The sequence below is a fragment of the Piliocolobus tephrosceles genome, chromosome 9 (genome assembly GCF_002776525.5).
Source record: "Piliocolobus tephrosceles isolate RC106 chromosome 9, ASM277652v3, whole genome shotgun sequence".
Taxonomy (NCBI): domain Eukaryota; kingdom Metazoa; phylum Chordata; class Mammalia; order Primates; family Cercopithecidae; genus Piliocolobus; species Piliocolobus tephrosceles.
Genome location: NC_045442.1, coordinates 89,025,337 through 89,042,779, shown reverse-complemented (window position 1 = coordinate 89,042,779; position 17,443 = coordinate 89,025,337). Strand labels below are relative to the sequence as shown.

Genomic DNA, 17,443 nt, shown 5'->3' with positions numbered 1-17,443 from the left:
GTCTGGACAGCGTGGCGTGGTCGCTGTCTCTCTGGGTGTGCAGCTCCGCAGCCCTGCCGGCTAGGTTTGGTTTGTCAGCGGCCGCCACCAGGCTGGGTCCCTGAAGCCTCGGGCCCCTGGCGGGTGCTCCCCGCCTTTCCCAGGGGCGGGTCGAGGGGCGAGCCGGGGTGGGAGGGGACGGCGGCGGTGGGCAGGGCCTACCCGCAGTGGCTGAGCCATGTGGAGCGACCGCCCGAGACTGGTGCATCACAGAGCGCTCCAGGCTTGCGCCCTGGCAGACAGATTGGGCCACTGACAAGGCCGTCCCCCCGTGCTGCCAAAAGTGCTTGGCGTGGAGCTGGCTGCAGTCCAGGACGGATCCCAGCAGCTGTTCCCTTTCCTTTTTTCCCGAGCGTACCCACCTGCACCTGTCTGCCCACCTGTGGAGGGAACGGGCGGGCGGGGGCCTGGTCCAGAGGGCAGATTCTAGCTAGGCTAGGGCACGGAGGGACTTCCTCATATTTCCTCTCTTCTTTCCCAGATTGACTTACGCAGGATTCTCTGCCCTTGCCTGGGAGAACAGTTCAGGAGACAGATGGCTCCAAGAGCCCAGATCCAGGCAAGTTTGATTTTTCCATTTCTTGAGAAGCCACGTGTTTCAGCTAGGTGGGGCTTATGCCTCTTGCCCAGACGATGCCTTGCCCTGTGTGTGGACCAAGCTACTCGAACCAATCCTGGATGGGTCCCACTATTTCCGTCCTCTCTACCCATTAGGTAGTCATTCACCAAGTAGATTATTGCTACCCATGTTTTCTAGAGTGCTAGAAACAGAAAAGTACTTTGCAAACTGGCAGATGATGAAAAAAAATACACATTAGCATATAAAGACGTAGGCCATAAAGACATAGGGTGATAGCAGTGCTCTCTGGACCTTTAGTGTGTGGTGGGGTGGGAGGGGTGGAGTAGTGGGCGCCTTAGTTCTTCCTGAAGAATATAAATGAGATGCATAATTGCAGAGGATACTAGGGGAAAGCGCTTCCTGAATGAAGTCATTATGGCGGAACCATGAACAAACTGGCCTGAGAAAATTGGAAACATTCATGGTCTAGAATCCCAGACTGGAGTTTGCCTTTATCCTGGAGAAAACTAGGTTTTGAAGGATTTTGAGAAACTGATTAAATAGTTGGTATTTTGAAAGGAAGTGATAAACATTTGAGTATCTATTATACAAGTAAATAAAATTTTAAAAATTAAAGATTAGCTACATTTCTACTGTTGTAACAAGTAATTTCATTTGAAACACCTTTTGCATATTTTTAAGGCCTACTCTTTTTTTCTTTTAATATTTCATAACCATTCCAATTTGTTCTAGTTTCATTCCTACTTTTTATAGCTTCCTTTTATACTGTATCTTCCACCAGCCCTGGGACCTTGAGCAAGTTGTTCCAACTCTCTGAACCTTTGTGTCTTTAGCTACAAAATAGATTTTACTTTATATAGTTATGGCAGAAAGTTAGAGAGATGATATATATCTCAGGGTTTAGCACCGTGGCTGGTACCTAGTAAGTTGTTACTGTTATGAAACGCAATTTTTTTTTCTTTTTTAAAAATATTCTGCCCCAGAGTTAGATCATACTCCCTGTAAATTTTCTGATAAAGCTAATCACTTTCCGTGTCTTTTCAAAGTTTCTATTCATTTGTTGATGGAACAAAGCCTGAACACTTCTGTGTCAGGCAGTGTTTTTGACTGGGAGGCAGCAGTGACCCACACTGTCCCCCTGGAGCTCACATTAGAGAGGATGCTTACAGTCAGTGCAAACCTCTCCTGCCAGGTGGTGAGAAATCCTGTGAAGAAAAATGAAGTGGGTTTCGAGACAGAGTGGCAGAGGATGGGGTGGAGAAAGAGACCTTTTTGACCAGGTGACATGAAGGGTGGGGTGAGCAGAGGCCAGGCATGGAGGAGGAAGCAGGACAGGCATGCAGGAAGAACACGCTTGAGGGAGGAGTCACACCTCCCCCTAGCCCTCAGCTTTTACTTGTTCATTTCCGTGAGCACTGTTGGAACTGTCAGAAGCTGGCTTTGACCACCTTGCTTCCTTCTCTTGGGATACTTCCCTCAGGGGTTCCTGGATGACCAGAATTGGGTTTGGTTTTGCAGGGACCGCTGACATTTGGGGATGTGGCCGTGGCCTTTACCCGGATTGAGTGGAGACACCTGGATGCTGCTCAGCGGGCCCTGTACAGGGATGTGATGCTGGAGAACTATGGGAATCTGGTGTCTGTGGGTGAGGATGACTTTCTCCTTGACTCAAGATTGGTCTGCTGGGCAACTTTGTGTTTTCACAGGGTGAATGGTTTGGGGTATTGAAAAAAATCTTAAATGATGTGCTTTTTGTTTTGTTTTTCTTAAGTGTGGGCTTAGAGGCTGGAGTTTATGCCCCTTCCACCCCTCAAGAAAGGTCAGAGCCATACAGAGTTAAGATGAGTAGCTTTGTGGTACCAACTAGCCCAGTTCTGGAACGTTTCTGTGTCATGATTCATCTGCCTCCCAAAATAGGAGTTTCTCGTCCTCCAGGAGGACCTGGTTTTCTAATTGACTTTGCCCCCTTCATTTGCTTTACTCCATGAGTTGGAGATCCTGGGTGCCACCCTCGAGGCCTCTCTGACCTGTCCGTGCTCCTTGCAGATGCTCAAGTTGACACTGAGGTCTGGAGTGACTGCTTGTGCTTGTAACTACCATCACATTCCTTTTCATTCATTTTTTTTTTCTTCTTCTAAGATCCTTTTTCTTTATGAACAGGGCTTCTCTCTTCCAAACCAAAACTAATCACTCAGTTGGAGGAAGGGGCAGAGCCCTGGATGGAGGTGCGAGAGGCTCCATCAGGCACACGTGCAGGTGAGTGGGTGGGAAACATCCCAGCAGCAGCGGAGCACACGGAACAGTACGGGGGCTCCTGAGTGGAAAGCTCCTCTCTGAGTGCCCTGTTGGTGCAGAAGGGCACTGGTTTCCTCTTTTGATGTCATCCTCCTGTCAAGTGGCTGGCTGCTCTTCTCCCCAGTATTTCTGTACTTGGGAGGGCTGCTCCCTTCCTGAGGGCTGGGATCTGTGCCATCTCCCAGCCCTCTGAAATCCTCAAGCTCTTTATGTGATTTTTCTCTCTCTCTTTCCAGGCATTCACCAGGCTGTCTTTTGTTTCTTTCTACTTCTGGTCCATTTCCTTTCTTTTATATTTTTTGAGACAGAGTCTTGCCCTGTTGCCCAGGCTGGAATGTAATCATAGCTTACTGCAAACTCAAACTCTGGACTCAAGCCATCTTCCTGCCTCAGACTCCTGAGTAGGAGTAGCTGGGACTACAGGTGTGCACCACCATGCTTGCCTAATTTTTAAATTTTTATTTTATGTAGAGATGGAGTCTCGCTATATTAGTCACGGCTGGTCTCGAACTCCTGGCCTCAAGTGATCCTTCCACCTTGGCCTCTCAAAGTGCTGGGATTACAGGTGTGAGCCTGGCCCCTGTTCATTTTCCATTCCTTACCCACTCTCTCATGGAAGCTTGCTAACTCACTATATACCACTTCCCGGTGGTAGTCGCAGATTCCAAATGTAAGCACGGTTTTCTAGCTCTCAGGTAATTGCGATTTTTGGTGAACACATTGTTGGGGAAGCATTTTCTTTCCTTTTCTTACGGATCTTCTTTTATTTCTCTTTTCTACTGTCCTTTGCTCTTGGCTCCCATTTTTTTCTGTGTATGCTTTGTATGTTTCTCTATGTCACTTTCTCTGTACCATAGTTCATTTCTAAATCTCAAAGCCTGAATATTTCTCTCACCTAAAATATTTATCCTGCCGGTATTTCTTCTTCTAAAACTCGAATTGTCATTTTGCCTCTGTCATCTTCAGGAGAATGTTTATAACTGTATTTCATGTAAAATACCAGTAATACATAGTCTTGCTCAATCTAGGTCTTTGCTGGTTGTGGGTGGGATGCTTTTGAAGTAATTCCTTCTATTCTTACTATGTTTAACATTTCCCTATAAATTCTTGTGTAGATTCTTTATATAGTAACAAAAGTCACTCAGTCTTCTTTATTCTCTGTTCTTTCTGTTTTAATTTTGGTTGTTATTTGAAATAGAATGTTTAAAACTTAGAGGTAATGAAAACAAGCAGTGTTTCCCCTAATATTTCTTTCATCTGCTTAGAGGACTAGTAAATCTTTCTACAAAGACTTCACAACCATTCAGTATTTTATGTTTTGTGTGTGTGTGTGTGTGTGTGTGTGTGTGTGTGTATTTTCCTTTCTGTTAGTTGTTAGACATGCTTATGGTACCACATTCAGATGGTTCAAATGGTATGCAGTCTCCTTCACATACCTTTCTCATCACTCAGTTCCCCCGCCAGAGGCATCCCTGAATCAGTTTCTTGTGGAGATTTGCGTATGTGATGTGTACTTTGTGAGAGTATCCATTAATTCTTGAAGCACATGGTAGCACACTCTTTTGCCTGTTAGTTTGGCATTTATGTCTTAGAAGTCATTTGACATAACTATATTGTTTAGAGCTTCTCTCTCTCTCTCTCCTCTCTCTCTTTCTTTCTTTTGGAAACAGAGTCTCACTCTGTTTCCTGGACTGAAGTACAGTGGCTTGATCATGGCTCACTGCAGCCTTGACTTCCTGGGCTCAAGTGATCCTCCTGCCTCAGCCTCCTGAGTAGCTGGGACCACAGGAGCATGCCACCACACCTGGCTAATTTTTTTATTTTTAATTTTATTTATGTATTTATTCTTAAAATTTTTTTTGTAGAGATGAGATCTCGCTATTTTGTCCAGGCTGGTCTGGAACTCATGGCCTCAAGCTGTCCTCTTCCCTCAGTTTCCCAAAGTACTGGGATTACAGGTGTGTGCCGCCATGCCAGCTTATCTTTCTTTTTAATGCCTGCATAGTGTTCCACTTTATGGATGTCCTATAATTTATGCAATCAGTTCTCTTTAGTGGACATAGTGATCTGACCAGTGTTGCAGTGATTATCCTCATACACATCAGTTCTCTTGTGTACAAGTAAATCTGTAGAATGAATTCCTATAAGAATTGTTAAAGGTTAAAATTTTAAAATCCACCAAATTTGGTGGGTATTTCCACTATTCATAGAGATAGTACATGTTTATACTCCTAATGACAACATATGAGTGCCACTTTTATCGTCGCTTGTCAACAGTGTCTTATATGCTTTGATCCTTGCCAGTCTGAGAGGTGAAAGTATTTTATTGTAATTTTAATTTGCCTTTTTCTTATCAGGAGTGTGATTTAGCATGTTTCAACATTTTCAGCAACCCTTGTATTTATTTTTCCTGAGAACTGCCTGTTCCAGTCCTTTGCCCATTTTACTGTTAGATTGTTGGACAATAAAAATTGTCAATGTGAAGGCTTCTTTATACATTCAGGAAATTAATTGTTATCATATATATCACAGATTTTTTTTAAAAAAGTTTGTTTTATATCAACTTTATATTAACAAAGGTAATGATGGGTATGCTTATCTTTGCATCTTTGCATTGTGTCTGGGCTTCTCATTTAAGCCGGCTATTGAGTTGGGATACACATACATACATTGTTATTTAAAGGAAGTATTTCGTTCATATGTTTTGTTAAGAAATTTTAGTTTTTTAAATCAAGCATGATTGCTGAATTTTATTAAATGCTCTTTCAAGATATGTGGAAATACCTGTCTTTTCCATTTTGATCTGTTTCTGTGGTAGATTTTATTCTCAGTTATCTTGGCCATGACACATTATATCATTCTCTGAGTATGACAGTAGATGATTCCATTTGCTAATCTTTTATTTAAATTTTTGCACTGAGACTTAAATGTACTTACATTTTCTTTTTCATCTGCCCATTTTCATTGGGCTTTGACTTTAATTTTGTAATACTTTCATAAAACATTTTTTGGTCTTTCATATTTTTATCCTTTAGTTTAACTCGCATGATAGCTGTTCCCTAGAGGTTTGGGTCCTTTGTCCCGTTTTTGCTTATTTATTATGATGGGAGCAGAGGGGAGGAATTGGGGGTATTTTTTTGACAGTGTTGTCAATAGTGACTTGTCCAAATAGATTTTCTCCCTCTAGGAAACAGTTTTAGTAATTTATAATTTCCTAAAAAGTATGGAGTATTCAAGGTTGTAAGTTATTTGTGTTGAACAAAGTAGCTTTTTATAACTCTTTTAGTAATATCCTCTGCATCTTTGGTTATTTTCCCTGATTTCTTACTTTGTCTTTTTCCCATTTCTTATGTTTTCCTATTTCCCCTTTATTAGCTCTGTTTTATTTTTTTGAAGAAGAGCATTTGGGTGTATGTATTAGTGTTACTGTTTTCTGTGTTTTGAATCTTAAGTTCCTTTTCCCTTTTGCTTTCCTTGGGTTTATTTACTTTTTCTAAACATTTTAGTTATTCATTAATTGATTTTTCTTCTTTCTTATTGATGTAATGTAGATATTTAAAGCCTTAAACTTTGTCTATGTAATGTTTCAGTTATATTCAGTAGGTTACAATGTGTAAAGCTGTCATTATTTTTTAGTTATTTTGCAATTTGTATTTTGATTTCTGTGATTGAAGTACTAAGATATTTATAAGCTAGACTCTCCTTTTCTTTCTTAAAGTCTTTAAAAAAATGAACGCATATTTAGAAAAGCTGATAAAATATGTGTACAGCCCAAATTAGTATTTTAAAACTCAATACCCATGTAACCAAAACTTAGGTTAAAAAATAGAACTTTGGCAATACCTGAGTAAATCACATCATAATTCCTCCCAATTATTACCCGTTCTCCTCCCCTTGAACTAACACTATAGTTTATTTTTGCCTGTTTTTAACTTTATGTGAATGGAATCATATAGTACATATAATTTTTTGTCTGGCTTATGCATAACATTTTTTCAAATTCATTCATCATTTTTATTTATTTCTTTGCTGTGGATCCGTGCTTCTGAAAACCCTAGCGTGCCTCAGAATGCATGCCGCAGTACAGTTGTGGGGCCCCCTGCAGAGTTCTTTATTCAGCAGGTTCTCAGGCATGCTGATGCTGGTGCTGCGGGGCTGGAGCCCATGCTTGGAAAATCACTGCTGTAGAATGTCTCATTGTGTGACTCTACCTCAGTTTCTGTCTTATATTCAGATGCATATATGCCATTTTCCAGCTTTTGGCTATTAGAAGTGCTGTAAACATTCTTATAAATTATTTTTTGGTTCTTATGTGGCTACATTTCTGTTGGCCATGTATTCAGCTTTAGTATATAATGTCAAATAATCTTCCAGAGTTTTGTACCCAGTTATACTCCTTCATCAGTGTGTGAGAGCACTCCTTGTTCCATGTCCTGGCTAGCACTTCCTGTGGTCAGTTTTGTGAAGTTAGTCATTCTGGTGGATGTGCAGTGTGCCTCATTGTGGTTTTCATATCCATGTCTCTATATCTAATGAGGTTAAAGACATTTTAGGGCTGGGCACAGTGCTTCATGCCTGTAATCCCAGCACTTTGGGAGGCTGAGGTGGGCGGACCACCTGAGGTCAGGAGTTCGAGACCAGCCTGGCCAACATGGTGAAGCCCTGTCTCTACTAAAAATACAAAAAATTAGCTGGGTGTGGTGACACATGCCTGTAGTCCCAGCTACTTGGGGAGCTAAGACAGGAGAATTGCTTGAACCGGGGAGGTGGAGGTTCTGGTGAGCCGAGATTGCGCCACTGCAGTCCAGCCTGTGTGAGAGTGAGACTCCATGTCAAAAAAAAAAAAAAAAAAAAAAAAAAAAAGACCTTTTAGAGTATTTATTGGTCCTTATAGAGCATCTCTGATTGGGTAGCTATTTCAAGAGCCTGTTACTGATTACATGTATTGTACCATCCCTCTCTGTATTGTTACTGACTGTTAATGGTCTTGATGAATAGCAGTTATTCCTTTTTCGGGGCTCAAAACAATCCTGTCTCAGCTTCCTGAATAGCTGGGACTACAGACACATGCCACCATGCTCAGCTAATTAAAAACATGTTTTTTTTTTTTTTTTTTTTGTTGAGATGGAGACTTGCTATGTTGCCCAGGTGGGTCTGGACTTCCTGGCCTCAAGCCATCCTCCTGCCTCAGCCTCCCAAAGTGCTGGGATTATAGGCATGAGCCACCGTGCCCAGCTGAGTTCTTCCAGTTGATCAATCTCTTTCTTCTTTGTCAGTGCTTTTTTGTGTCATGCTTTATTTAAAATGCTTATTTTAAATTATATATTATTAACAATTATTTATTAACATTTATTATTTTTGTGATTTTAATATTTTTTCTTTTCTCAAGATCACAAAGATATTCTTCTGTGTTAATTTCTAGAAGCTTTATTATTTGTTTTTTTTTTTTTTGTTTGCATTCACCATCCTCTTAGAATGGATTTTTGTGCATCATATGAGGTAGGGTTTATATTTATTTTTTTCTCCTGAAATGTGCTAATGCAGAGCCTCCTCTTCCTCACTGCTTTGCAAGACCACCTTTGTCATAGAACAAGTACCCATATGTGTCTTCACGTTGCCAGCTTGACAATGAGTATCTTGAAATATTCTCTAGTTTGATCATAATACACTAAACACATATCCCATCAAAGACCATTGGAAGAATCGGGGCTGTTTCTGACTGGGCTTCACCTTCAACTTGCATTTCCTTGAAAAGATAAGTCTTAGCTCTAATATCTGTTGTATGGAATTTCTCCCTAGACTACTAAGTATAAATACATAAAAATATATGTATGTGTATATATCTTTAGGTATAGATAGATACAACTTATGTTTGTAAGAAAAGTGCATTTAGTGAAACAATTGGTTGGTGATTGTTAATTTTACTACAAGTTTGTCTCTATTAGTTTTTCAGAACGTTTTTGTCTGAATCATTTTGCTCTGTCTGTCTGGGGTCTTGTGTCTGTACTTTGTAAAAAGCTAGAGAAAATTCACATAGTATACCCATTGATTGTGTGTGTGTGTTTTTTTTTTTTTTTTTTTTTTTTTTGAGACAAAGTCTTGCTCTGTCACCCAGGCTGGAGTGCAGTGGCACTATCTCAGCTCACTGCAACTTCTGCCTCCAGGTTCAAGCGATTCTCCTGCCTCAACCTCCCGAGTAGCTGGGATTAAAGGCATGTGCCACCAGGTTAATTTTTGCATTTTTAGTAGAGACAGGGTTTCACCACGCTGGCCAGGCTGGTCTTGAACTCCTGACCTCAAGTAATCCACCCGCCTCGGTCTCCCAAAGTGCTGGGATTACAGGCATGAGCCACCGTGCCTGGCATAGGTATGTTGTTTTTTAGATATGTTAAAAATTTAGTTTATAATAAAATCTTACTGTCCTGAGAACTATTTTTGTTCCTTGAATATTTTTTCTATTTTATTTTTTCCTCTGAGCAATTAAATATTGGTTCACTGTTAAATCCTCACAGAGAAATATTTTTCTCAAGTTCTTGGTGACATCATAATGTTCTCAAATATACCACCTGCAGAAATCTGTCCTAGTAGTAATTACAGCTTTCTTTGTGACTCTGGTCTTTCTCCTCAATTTTGTATTTATCCTGACATTGTCTTTTTTCTTTTTTAGCTGTTTCCTGTGTTGTCTTCCTAACTTTGCAACTTCTTAGGTGCCCACTGCATTCTTTAAATGCAATGTTTATAGTACAGATTCTTCTTTTCTTTAAAATCATAGTTCTCCTGCCCTTAGCCTGGCCATCTTTTCTCAGCAAGAATCACAAGTGGGACACATTAATAATTTTTCATAACCTTTAGTTATGTAGCATAGAATATTATTCAAGTCCTTGCACAACTCTCACTTTCAGCATTTCGACATAAAGAACGTTTGAATTTTTTAAATTTTCTTTCAGTCCAGGATTACTGGTTTGAAACAAAGATGTCAGCCCTAAAGCAAAGCACTTCTGCAGGATCTGTTCTGGGAGAGCGAAGGAAAAGTGTCATGATGGAAAAAGGCCTGGCCTGGGAGGGCAGAAGCTCCACAGAGAAGAACTATAAGTGCAAGGAATGTGGGAAAGTCTTCAAATACAATTCGTCCTTCATTAGCCACCAGAGAAATCATACCAGTGAGAAACCACATAAGTGTAAAGAATGTGGCATCGCCTTTATGAACAGTTCATCCCTTTTAAATCACCATAAGGTTCATGCAGGCAAACAGCCTTATAGATGTGTTGAATGTGGGAAGTTCCTGAAGAAGCACTCAACGTTTATCCACCATCAGAGAATTCATTCTAGGGAGAAACCCCACAAATGCATTGAATGTGGAAAAACTTTCAGAAAGAACTCAATCCTTTTAAGTCATCAGAGAATTCACACTGGCCAGAAACCCTACAAATGTAATGACTGTGGGAAAGCCTTCGCTCAGAATGCAGCCCTTACTCGTCATGAAAGAATACACAGTGGAGAGAAGCCTTTTAAATGTAATGAGTGTGGGAGAGCTTTCAGGGATAACTCAACTGTGTTGGAACATCAGAAAATCCATACTGGTGAGAAGCCATATCAGTGTAATGAATGTGGAAAAGCCTTTAGGAAGAGCTCAACTCTTATTAGTCACCAAAGAATGCATACTGGAGAGAAACCCTATCACTGCAGTAAATGTGGAAAATCTTTCAGGTATAGCTCATCCTTTGCTGGTCATCAGAAAACTCATAGTGGAAATAAACCCTATCAGTGTCGTGACTGTGGGAAGGCCTTTACAAAGAGCTCAACCCTTACTGGACATCAGAGAATTCATACTGGAGAAAAACCCTATCACTGTAAGAAATGTGGGAAAGCCTTTCGGCACAGCTCAGGCCTTGTTGAACATCAGAGACTCCATACTGGGGAAAAACCTTATAAATGTAATGAATGTGGGAAAGCTTTTCCCCAAAGTTCAGCCCTTAAACAACATAGGAAAATTCATAACAAAGAAAGAGCCATGAAATGTAGTTAGTGTGGCAAATTGTGCAGAGTAGTTTATTCCTTCTGACTGTCATAGAGGAGACATTAAATAAATTATGCATTTAACAGAAATACTCTGTGTACTTCTGAGAGAATGTCTCACTTGTGAGGATATTCATTGTGAGGTTTGTACTAGTGAAATATTTGAATAAGCTAAATGTATGTCAGTACGGAAGTAGTTATAGCATACTGCGTGCTAATTGAAAAGAATGAGGTGGAGCTGTAAATACTGTACAAATCCAGGCATGGTGGCATATGCCTGTAGTTCTAGTTGCTTGGGAACCTGAGACAGGAGGATTGCTTAAGCCCAGGAGTTTGAGTCTGTAATGCACTATGATTGTGCGTGTGAATAGCCACGGCACTCCAGCCTGGGCAACATAGCAAGACTCCATCTCTAAGTAAAAAAATATGACAGTAAAAATATACCCATGATACCTTGTTAAGTTAAAGAAGCAAGTTGCAGGAAATCTGTATTATATGCATTCAAAAAGACCTGGAAAAATAAAGACCAATCTTAACAGCAGTTATCTCTCCCTGTCTCTCTCTCTCTCTCTCTTTTTTTTTTTAAGAGACTAGCTCTTACTCTGTCACCCAGGCTGGAGTGCCATGTGATCATAGCTCACTGTAGTTTTGAACTCGGGCTTGAACAACCTTCCCACTTCAGTCTCTGGAGTAGCTGGGGCTGCAGGCATGTGCCACCACACTCAGCTAACAGCAGTTATCTTTGAGGAGGATGTAGAATAGGTTGAGCATCCATAATCGGAAAATCTGAAATCTGAAGTGCTCCAAAATCCAAAACTTTTCTGAGCACCAACAGGTGCAAAATTCCACAACAGACCTTATGTGATGGGTCGCAGTTAAAATGCGTTCTCAAGATTCCTTATTTTGTGCGTGCAGATATTACAAAGTCCAAAAAAGTCTGAAATTCTAAATACTTCTGGTCTCACGTATTTCATACGGGGGGTACTCGACCTATATTAGTATGATGAAGTGAAATTTTGACTTTGGCTGTGTTCTTTGAAATGAAATATTTAATCAAGCATCATTCATGTGTCTTCTGTAACTTACTGTAATTATCTTCCAATATGAGAAAACTCAGAAATCATAAAAACAAGACAAGTTCCACACAGAAACTAAAAGCTTTTAGTTTCTGCGGCTAGAGGCTTCTCAGTATTAAAATACAAAGTGCTGGACTTGGAGAAAATATTACCATCATCATATTTAACAGATAACACTTAGAATATCTAGAGAGTCCTTAAAAATACATAAATATAAAAATTCCAGTGGAGAAATGGTCTTGGATATGAATGTACAATTGTCAGAAAAAGAAATATAAATGATTATGCCTACGAACTTTAACCCTTTGACCTACCATTTCTATTTAAAATCTAGTTAAAAAGCACAGTGTTGTAGTAATGAAGAGCTGGAGTCACTGTAATGTCTGTCATCAGGGGAATGTTTAAATTAAGATACATGCAGTCTTTGGACTACCATGTAGTCACTCAATATTTAATTAAAAGACAGTCCTTTAATTAATTAACATTTGGTGAGTTAGACTTTTATGAGCTGACAGGGAGAGCTGTCTATAACATTAAGTTGAAAAAGATCCAAAGTAAAGAATAATGGTATAGTACTTCTTTTGTATAGTCAATGCATTACCTGAATATTTTATGATAAAAATATATCACAGATATAGTTCAAAATGTAAAAGAAATAAAGCAAACTTAAAGAAGAATGTTATGAAATAGAAAAGATCTAAGTATTCAACTCATGACTGAAAAGGGCCAGATTTAATCAAAAGAAACACAGTTGCACACACATAGATGATTGTTAGTAAGAGCTGGTTAAGCTGCTTTGGATAACAGTTTGGCAACATGAATGTAAATCAAATGTATGTTCTCATTGACCCAGAAATGCCACCCTCAAACATTTAAGGAAATAATTTGACTAACTTACAGAGCTTGTATTGGTCATCACCATTGGTTACACTAATATCCTGGAAAGATGTGGGAGAAACATCTAAGTAGGGAAATGTTTAAATAAGTTACAAAACTCTCATAGGCTAGCATCCCAGTTACTACAGATGTATGATAAACCATCACACACTTAGTTGCCAGTATTTATGCTCACAGATTTTGTGAGTCAAGGATTCAGAAAGGGCACAGCAGGAACAGCTTTGTAACCCCATGATGTCTGGGGTTTCAGTTGGGAAAATTCAAGGTTGGAATCGACAGTTGGTCAGTGGAGTCATCTGAAGTGGCCACACTATGGTAGCCACAGGTGGCTACTGAGCAGTTGAAGTGAGGCCAGTCTGAATGGAGACTAGTGTGTTGATTGAAAATACGACTGTAAGTATAAAATGTGCATCAGATTTCAAAGACTTTGTATAAAAGAAAAAACTAAACTATCTTAATGTTTTTTATATTGACTATTTTAGATAGGTTAAACTAAATATATTAAAATTGACTCTTAATGTGACTACTAGAAAATTTCCATTTACGTATGCGGCCTACATGTATGGTTCACATGTTTCTATCAGACAACACAACTGAAGGCTCCATCACAAATTGGGTGGTTGATGCTGTTGGCTGGGACCTCAGCTAGGGCAGTTGCATATGAACACCTACATGTGACCTTTTTATGTGGCTGCATAGGCCTCCTCAGCTTGGTGCCTGGGTTCTGGAGAGTCAGGCAGAGAAACTGTTATTGCCTGTTGTGATGTAGCATCAGAAATAACAGCATCTCGGCTGGGTGTGGTGCCTCATGCCTGTAATCCCAGCACTTTGGAGGCTGAGGTGGGTGGATTGCTTGGGGCCAGGAGTTCAAGTCCAGTCTGGGCAACTGGGTGAAACCCAGTCTCTACAAAAAAATTAGCCAGGTCTGTGGCACGTGCCTTTGGGACATATAGTGCCTGTAGTGCTGGGGAGGCTGAGGTGGGAGGATTGCTTGAGCCTGGAAGGCAGAGGTTACAGTGAGCCAAGATTGCACCACTGCACTCCAGTCTGGGCAACTGGAGTGAGACCTTGTCTCAAACAAAGAAACAACAACAATAACAAAAAATTTGGCATCTCTTTCTCCATAGTCAAGCCTGTCCAAACTGAAAGGGGAGGGAACATAGACCATGCTTTTTCGGAGGAGTATCAGAGTCACTTTGCCAGAAAAGTATATTCGATGGAATATATTATTGCAACAATTTTGGAAAATATGATTTGCCATGGCATATGATACAACCATTAAAAAGGATAAAGTGGATATGTTGGATGAAGAAATAGGTTACAGAACAGTATCTGAAAGCTTATGGCAGCAGTTTAGAAGTATAATCTTTGGAGTCAGGGTGCAAGATGCAGCTTACCTCTTAATATATTTTGTGAAACCGCTGGCTAGTTATATAGCCTGTTGAATCGTCTACCATGTACAGATAAAAAAAACCTAGTTTTGTTTAAAGGAGGTAAATGTGTAAAGTGCTTAGCTGAATACCAGATGCAAAGTGCAAGATAAATGTTAGCTGGTGCTGTGTTAGTGATATTCATTTCTGTTTTTCTAAAAAGTATATAGTATGTATACATATATACATACATATATATGTACAGGTGTATATACATATATTTCTCCTGTATTTTTTAAAAATATAAAATTAAAATTCTGTGTAAAGATATAAAATAAAAAATTTATCTCATATATATATGAGAGGTCTCTTACAGAATTGATTAAAGATCTCAAAAGAACATGCTCCACCATGATCTATATCCTGTGCACAAGGCTCAAGAGGGGCCAGTGGTTTTACCTGCTGTCAAACACCATGAACAAAGCTTGGGTACTGGCTTGTCTTATTGAGGAAACCTACTTTAACATATGAAAACAAATAAAATATTTCAAAATGGTAATGATAATTGTGGCATTTTTGGTAATGTATTTCATTTAAGAAGTTTTCATTTGAAAGAATAGGGTGTTTACTCAAAATGGGACAAGACAGGACAATAAAAGAAAGCTGACCAATATTCCTTACAAGCATAGAAGCAAAAATCCTGAATAAAATATTAGCAAATAAAATCTAGCAATATATTGAAATAATAATATAGAATCATGATCAAATGAGGTTAAGGCTGGTTCAGTGTTTGGAAATCAATCAATGTAATCTACGTTAAAGAGGATTAACGGCCAAAGAGGAAAAAGTACCTGATCATACCAATTGATGCAGCAAAAGCATTTGACAACATACAGTATCCATTCATGATACAAGCTCTCGGCAAACTAGTAGAAGGGTAGTTTCAAAGGCCAACTATGAAAAACCTATAGTTAACCTCATACTTAATGGTGAAAGACCGAATATTTTCCCTATAAGATGAAAACAAGGTTAGGATATCTGCTGTCACTACTCTTGTTTAACATAAGACTGGCAATCCTGGCCAGTGCAATCAATCAAGAAAAGGAAATAAAAAGCTTACAGATTGTAAAGGAAAGACTGTAACTGTCTCTGTTTACAAAGGACATGATTGAATATGTAGAACATACAAAGGAAGCTATAAAAAGCAAAAACCGGCCAGGCGTGGTGGCTCAACGCCTGTACTCCCAGCACTTTGGGAGACCGAGGCAGCTGGATCACGTGAGGCCAGGAGTTCAGACCAGCCTGGGCAACATGGTGAAACCCCATCTGGATAAAATTACAAAAATTAACCAGGCATTAAAGTGCATGCCTGTAATCCCAGCTACTCAGGAGGCTGAGGCAGGAGAATTGCTTGAACCCAGAAGGTGGAGGTTGCAGTGGGCTGAGATTTGTGCCACTGTACTCTAGCTTGGGCGACAGAGCAAGACTCTGAAAAAGAAAAAAAAAAAAAAAAAAAAAAAATCCAAGAACTAATAAGTGAATTTAGCAAGATTATAGGATCCAAGGTCACACACAAAAATTGTTTCTACACACTAGCAGTGTACAACTGAAAGCTGAGATTAAAAACAGTGTCATTTGCAATAGTTCATAAAATAATGAAATCCTTAGGTATAAATCAAAACATGTGTAGGACCTGTACACTGAGAACTATAAAATGCTGATGAAAGAAAGAAAAGACCTAAATAAATGGAGAGACATGTCATATTCATGGATGGGAAGATTCACTATAGTCAAGATGTCAGTTTTCCATAAATTGATCTTTAGATTTAACAAAATATCAGTCAAAATCCTGGAAGGATTGTTTTGTAGATGTAGACAAGTGGATTCTAAAGTGTTATCCAAGGCAAAGGAACTGGAATAGCTAAAACAAGTTTTCACAAAACTAGGAAAAACTTTGACTCGGTTTACACAATTTAAGAATCTAAAGATTTAAGACTCTAAGACTGTGATATTGGTGGAGATATAGAAATATACATAAGTGGATCAAAATAGTCAAGAATGGACCCACAGAAACATGACTAGTTAAAAAATTTTAAACGTGGGTGCAAAAACAATTCAATAGAAAAAGAGAAATCCAATACCATTTTCAACAAATGGTATTGGAGCATTTAGCCACGTGTTAAAAATGATCTTTGACCTATACTTCACACTTTACACATGGATTAACTCAGAAGGGATTATAGAGCTCAAAGTAGAGCACAAACCTGTAAAGATTTTAGAAGCAAACAGGAGAAAATCTTCATGATCTGGGTTAGGTACAGAATTCTTAGACATAACACAAAAAACATAATCCATGCAGAAAAAAATTGATAAACTGGAGCTGACATTTCTGGAAGGTAGGAAGTCCAGTATTAAGTTTCTGGCATCTAGTGAGGGACTTCTCACTATTTCATCCATGGTGGAAGGTGAGAGCGTGAGAGAGAGAGAAAGGGAAAGTGAAAGTAAAGGGGATTGAATTCCCTCCTTTTGTAACAAACCCACTGCCATGCTAACAGCATTAATCCATTCACTGCACCCACATGGCCTTGTCATCTCTCATTAGGCCCCACCTCCCCAAACTTGCATTGGGAATAAGTTTCCAACACATGATTTTGGGGGAACAAATTCAAACCATAGCAATAATAAAATATTTGAGATAAATTTAACGAAATAAATGTGAGACTTGTACACTGAAAACAACCATTCCGGAAAGAAATTTTTAAAAATCTAAATAAATATAGGGACACTCTGCATTAATGAAGTTGAAGCTCAATATTTTAAGATTGCAAAACTCTTCAAATTGATTTATAGTTTCAATGCAGCACCTATCACATTTGCAGCAGGATTGTTCTGAAGAATTGACAAACTGATTCTGCAGTTTATACTAAAAGAAGAATTGAGAATGGTCAAAACAATCTTGAAAAAGAACAGAGAACAAAATTAATCCCAGTTTCAGAGCTTACTATACAACTACTAAGGGGAAAAAACAAACTTTTCCGTCTGTTGTCACACCACGATGACAACACAGAAGACTTCTGCGACCAAATGTGTGGGGATTTTTCCTGTCTGACAGATAGTGTCAGATCCCCCAGGTTGAGGGCTCAACCCTGTAAGTCTGCCTCCACCCTCTC

The 17,443-nt window shown here is 39.3% G+C and overlaps 1 protein-coding gene across 1 annotated transcript; it reads left to right on the top strand.

Moving 5' to 3' along the window:
- The first annotated feature begins 10 nt into the window (after positions 1-10).
- Positions 11-11,471, top strand: ZNF485 (zinc finger protein 485). The gene is made up of 5 exons (XM_023198546.1): positions 11-35; positions 521-598; positions 2,138-2,264; positions 2,780-2,875; positions 9,862-11,471. The coding sequence occupies exons 2-5, from the start codon at positions 575-577 to the stop codon at positions 10,938-10,940; spliced, it is 1,326 nt and encodes a 441-aa protein (XP_023054314.1). The 5' UTR covers positions 11-35; positions 521-574; the 3' UTR covers positions 10,941-11,471.
- Positions 11,472-17,443: the final 5,972 nt, after the last annotated feature.